The sequence below is a fragment of the Sinocyclocheilus anshuiensis genome, unplaced genomic scaffold (genome assembly GCF_001515605.1).
Source record: "Sinocyclocheilus anshuiensis isolate Anshui unplaced genomic scaffold, SAMN03320099.WGS_v1.1 scaffold916, whole genome shotgun sequence".
Lineage (NCBI taxonomy): Eukaryota > Metazoa > Chordata > Actinopteri > Cypriniformes > Cyprinidae > Sinocyclocheilus > Sinocyclocheilus anshuiensis.
Genome location: NW_015548264.1, coordinates 264,654 through 270,989, shown reverse-complemented (window position 1 = coordinate 270,989; position 6,336 = coordinate 264,654). Strand labels below are relative to the sequence as shown.

At 34.9% G+C, this 6,336-nt stretch overlaps 1 protein-coding gene across 1 annotated transcript in view; it reads right to left on the bottom strand.

Annotated features, from left to right (window-relative positions):
• Window positions 1–6,296, bottom strand: part of LOC107655539 (protein kinase C-binding protein NELL2) — a 52,270-nt gene extending 45,974 nt beyond the window's left edge. Inside the window, exons 1-2 of the mRNA XM_016443058.1 lie at window positions 5,976–6,296; window positions 5,037–5,165 (exon numbers count right to left, since the gene is read on the bottom strand). Coding sequence (XP_016298544.1) covers window positions 5,037–5,165; window positions 5,976–6,027 — 181 coding nt within the window. The 5' untranslated portion in view covers window positions 6,028–6,296. The remainder of the gene's footprint in view (window positions 1–5,036; window positions 5,166–5,975) is intronic.
• Window positions 6,297–6,336: the final 40 nt, after the last annotated feature.

Genomic DNA, 6,336 nt, shown 5'->3' with positions numbered 1-6,336 from the left:
AAAACAAAAAAAAAAAAAAAAAAAAAAAAAAATCATTTACAACTGATGAATTATTCAAGGACTATTATAATGACAAAACGAACAAGTGTCTCTCCTCAAGTTAACATCGCATTAATCAGAAGACATAGGTCCATTATTCTGTGCCTCAAAGCAGAGGGTTGGTTGGTAGAGATGCCACAGATGCATGTATTAAAGGAACAGTTTCCTTTTTTTTTCTTTTTTTTTTGCAAAGACTTAAAGGGAAAATTCTATCATTTACTCATACCTGTGTTATTGTAATTCGCTAAACATCTCCATTTGTGTTCTCCATAAGAAAGAAAGTTAGATTTGAAATGACATGAGTGTGAGTAAATGATGCCAGAATTTTCATTTTTGAGTGAACTATCCCTTTAAGCCTCTGCAAAAAATGTCATCGTACTGCAGACACAAAGTCGAGACATGGAATCTCAGCTGGGGGATGAGGGAAACGAGCGACGTAGAGTATTTGTCTGGTCCAGACGGCATCAGTGCACAGGAGAAACACTTAGCTGATGTCCCTCTTGGCAGCTGCATGCTCAAATAGCTGATGAATGAGCAGGAATCTGATCCTGGCTTTTAAAAGATCCAGTCAGCACCAGGTCTGGCAGAAGAGGTACAATTGTGCCAAACTTCTTTCTTTTATTGTTTGATTCCACCCTGCTCCATTCCTTTGCTCATTAATTAATTCAGTCAGAACAAGTTATTCAGCGAAACACACTCACACTCAGACTTACAGACGCATATTAGGCATTTTGATGTTTAACATCATGTTCCAGGGTAGAGATTCAGCTATAGGTTATTTCTGCATTTGTGTCCATCAGATTAAAATTAAAAGAGGAAATAATCAAATCGAAATAACATGAATGAATCTTAATAAAGTATTTAAAGGAATAGTTTATCCAAAAATTTTCATGTGAACCATAATATTCTGTGGGACATAAAAGGAGACATTTTGAATGCAAAATCACTATATTAGTATATTAATAGTGGTCCAGACATCGCATGCGACCAAAATTTAAGTCATTATTCACTGATAATCTTCCAATCCAGTGTGCTGTAACTGATTCAGTCAGTGAGTTGAAAATTAGTACCTGATTAGTTTAATTCATGAATGAATCATTCAGGGTTTGTGAACTGAATCAACAGATTCATTGAAAAGAATCTCATCATTCTTTCATATAATTCTACAATATATATGGACCACTTTTATGATACTTTTGGTGCTGCTTAATTTGAAATTTTGGAGTTTGACAGCCTCAGTCCTCATTTACTTTCATTATATTGAAAACAGTGTACAGGATATTTCATAATTCACATTTTGTGTTCCAAAAAAGTCATATAAGTTAATAATACTGATAAGTAAAAATTGACAGAATTTTCATTTTTGGTCTACTCTATACCTTTAAATTTTACCTAAAATTTAAACTATTTTTGTTGAATTCCCAACAAATGACTACACTTCCAGAAAAAAGGTGTGAAGCTGTCTTTGGAGTACGAAGGTACAAAAGCTAAAAATGTACATCTTTGTACCTTATTTACCTATAAATGGTACATATTAGTACAATTTTAGTACTTTACAAGTACAAATAGAAAAGGTCGTATCGCCAAACACTCGTCCAAAAATCCAGTATGCAAATAACATAAGGTGCGTAGATCCAAAAAATACAATGATACAAAGATGAAAGAGATCCGCACTCGTCCAGATTCAGCCCAAAATGCTTATTTCATGTATTGCTCAGAGGTCACAAAAATATGTGCAAAAAGTTATTAACCCTTCCTCAGTGCCATGTGCTACCAAGCAAGACCTGCGCTCATTAAAACATGTCTTACCGTAATGCACCTAATATCACGAAGATATGATTTTTTTTTTTAAACAAATACACATATATATATCTCAAACATACAACAAAATACAGCAAATACATTTACAAATCATCAAAACTGATCCATATACAACTATATCAACAAAATATACAGAAATATATACCAATAAAAATCTCATGACTCCAACAAAAGTACATGGCACTGAGGAAGGGTTAATACCCGAAAAAGTTCTGCACATTTGCACCTTTTTGCACATGTTTTTGTGACCTCTGAGCAATAAATGAAATAAGCCTTTTGGGCTGAGTCTGGACGAGTGCGGATCTCTTTCATCTTTGTATAATAGTACTTTACAAGTACAAATTAGTACCTTTTGGGGTACCACCTCAGTGACAGGTCTGTACTTTTTTTCTGTGAGCGTACTGTGATAAATATGTAACTGTGATAGAAAATTACTCATATATACAATTTTGTTTAACCAATATATACGATTTTGTTCATACCGCCCACCCGCACTTACTCAATAGCACGATGTCTGGCAACAGTGGCACTATAACATGTTTAGCCTTGAATTATCTTTAATATCTCCCCCTCCTCTTCCTCCTCCCCTCTTCTCTTCTCTTCTCTTTTCTCCTCTCCTCTCCTCTCCTCTCCTCTTCTCTTTTCTTCTTTCTTCTCCTGTATAAACAGCACAGCATGGATGTCATTGACGGACATTGATAGGTCTCTCATCTGCATTCTGCACATTTATGACCTTGTCTCAAAGCCTGTCTGTTAGATCCCAATTCCGCAATCCCACTGGCATTTACTGGAGCGCCAATCAATACTGTGGAGGTGCCATCTTCCCAAATTAGAACAAGACTATTGCCTCCGCAGATATCAAATGCTTCTGCTTATCATAAAATGTCAGACTTCTTTTACCAAATATGTATGCATTCCTAAGTCTGTCTAATGCAATGTGTATGTGTTTATGGGTGTACAGTTGCACATGCACAATGTATACAGTATGAATACATTCCCCAGAGCAGCAATGTCTCATACACCATTCATACTGCAGTGCGGAACAGAACTGATGACACAGATGCTGGCTAACTGCAAACCTAGAACGTTACTGCACGCATAAAAATCTGTCATCATTAGAGGTCACGGGAGTGGTGACAGCACAGCGCTTAAGTAACTAAAAGGTTGGTGGTTTTGTCCTAAGGTGCCGAAGAGCAGTTGAGCCAGAAAGCAGAGAATGACCATCACCATTGTGCCCTTGAGCAAGACACTTAACCCCAAACTGCTCAAAGCGGGATGTCAATCTGGATAAACAACCAGCTATAAATCACCAGAAGGACACCGATGCTATACAGATCTGCTAAAACAGCCCTCCAAATAAACAGAACGGAATGGAATAGAACAGAACAAAGAACAGAAACAGTATAATAGAGCGAGAGAGAGAAACGAGAAACAGAAAAAAATTGAATAGAAGAGAACAGAATAGAATAAAAAAATGTAGCAGACAGTATAGTGTAGAATAGAACAGAATACAGTAGACCAGACATATAATAAAACAGAATAGAACAGAGTAGAGTAGATCAGAAATGGAATAGAATAAACAGAATAGAATAGAACCAAACAGAACAGAATACAAGAGAAGGCAAGAATAGAACAGAAAACAGAATACAGCAGACTACTCAAGGAATAGAGAATAAAAACAGAATACAGTAGGTCAGGAATGTAATAGAATAGAATAGAATAGAATAGAATAGAAAATAATAAATATTCAATAGCATAGAATACACAAATAGGACAAAACAAAAATTGATTAATAACGTAGAGAGAATCGAACAGAACAGAATGGAATAGAGCAGAAATAGAATAGACCAGGTGTAGAGCAGGTACAGACTACACAAAGAATAGAGAATAAAATAATAGAATACAGAAGATCAAACATAAAACAGAACAGAACAGAATAGAATAGAATGCAGTAGAGTATATTTAGAAAAGACAAAGAATAGAACAAAATAGAACAGAATACACTAGAACAGGAATAGAATAGAATAGAATAGAATAGAATAGAATAGAGCATATATAGAATAGACAAGGCATAGAATAGATCAGAATAGAACAGAATACACTAAAGCAGGTACAGACTACACAAAGAATAAAGAAAAAATAATAGAATGCAGTAGATCACATATAGAACAGAACAAAACAGAATAGGACAGAATAGGACAGAACAGAGAAGATATAGAATAGACAAGGCGTAGAATACATCAGAATAGAAAAGAAAACACTAGAGCAGGTACAGACTACACAAAGAATAGAGAAAAATAATAGAATACAGGAGATCACACACAGAACAGAACAGGATAGAATAGAGTAGAATGGAAGAGAATAGAATGCAGTAGAGCAGATATAGAAAAAACAAAGAATAGAACAAAATAGGACAGAATACACTAGAGCATGAATAGAATAGAATAGAATAGAATCGAACAGAACAGAATAGAATAGAATTTAATGGAATTGAAAAGAATGGTGACCAGCAGTCAATAACAAAAAAAAATAATTTCAAAAATCTGATTATAAAACTTAGCGGAATAGTTTAGTTGGTAACTTTTCTATTCATCATAATTTTAGAAAGAGTACAGTAGAAGAGAAAAGAAAAGAGTATACAAGACTGGAAAGAACAGGAGTCAATGACATGAAAAACTTAATTTTAAAAGCCCTAGAAACCGACTTCTTTGGTAACTGGTTCTATTCATCATACTGTAACTCTAGAGCCATAAACAGCATCATCCTGGCATTCAGAGTGAGCCACGGAGCCAGATGTTATTCCCTTCTCTACTCTATGTCCTCATTAACTACATCTCCTGAATGGAATGACAATTCTTTGATGGGCAAGAACTTGCTGCTCAACACAGCAGCCTGTTTACTCCTGGGATTGATGCTTCACTATTGGGTTGATCCATTTTTCATGAGAGATTAAGTGGGATCTGGAATTATGCCGTTCTAAACCAGCTGTCTGCTTGGCTGTTTCCTCTCACCAGATGTTGACAATGGATTCCAATTTCTCTAAATTGATGAAGCTCACTGTGAATGCTTTTTTTTTCTGAAAAGCTGCTGTGATGTCAGTTACACTCTGATACTAATACAAAAGCAAAGAATCACATGCCAGCTCGATTGACTTGTTAAATGCCAGTTACACGCACCTTCAAACAGATATGCTTTACTCTCATTGTGGAACCCCTGGACCTGGGAGACTCCAGCACTTGACCTCACAAGATCAAACTTCTGGAAGATATTCACATGTAATGCTGGATCAACCCCCAAACCTGACACTAAAGACAATAAACATAAGGAATCATTTACAAACAGAATTGAATAAAAGCAATTAAATATAGGCAGTTACTGACCAAAAAAACAAACAAAAAAAAACACTAATATAAATATCTGCGTTTGTATATTTACATATACAGATGACCACCGTAATAATACATCTGGTAAAATAGAAGAACGCATAATATATTAATATACATGCAAGTTAATCTACATTGAGCATAATAAACTCAGTGCTCAGTTTTACTCACACAAACTCCAAAACACCATCACACAGAACTAAATGAATGGTATATTTATTGTAGATCAAAACACCCAAATTTATATAACTGATCATTTAAAATAAGAAATATTTTTCAACTGAAATATAGCTATTACTTTTTTTTTTACTTACAGAAAATACCAATTTAATACATATTAAATATTTTAATATACATTAAAATATGCATCCTTGAATAAATTCTAAATAATACACTGATTAAATAAACTAAAGTTTTAGAGTAGCCTATTACATGCATAACTTTTTTAACATTCATGGTAAGCTAACTTACAGTTAACAGGTAAGTTTCCTTTTTTTTATTTGTATTATACGTTAAATATACACATTTTAAATGACTTAGAACACATTTATATATAATATTTCCATATTTATACATAAAATTTCATATCTCAAAATTTCGGTTGCTCAAACTATAAACCTAGGTGTAACCACCCACTATTCAAAAAAAATATAAGCATCCCATAACCATATAAGCACCCATCCCGTTGCCGAAATTCACCAGCAATAAGACGTCTGGCAAATACAAGCTTACCGCAGAAAAGTCCGAGAGTGCAAAGCGCAAAATAAAGTTTGAATAACCCCATTGTGAAGGAAGTGAGAGAAACGCCTATTCCATCATGCTGATGTTCTGCTGGATACTGAGCGAGATGCGCATCAGTGATACATCTCCAATAAACGCATCCTCAAATCTTCATTACACTTGGACAAAACTTTAGCAAATAAACACTGAGATATAAAGCAAGAATGAAAACTCCATCAGGCGAAAATTCAGCTTCTGGAGATGCAGTGTACTCTTGTGAATGAACGGTCAGTGGAGAGATGCAGGTGCGTCTGTCCTCCCTTACGACCAGAGAGAGAGAGAGAGAGAGAGAGAGAGAGAGAGAGAGAGAGGG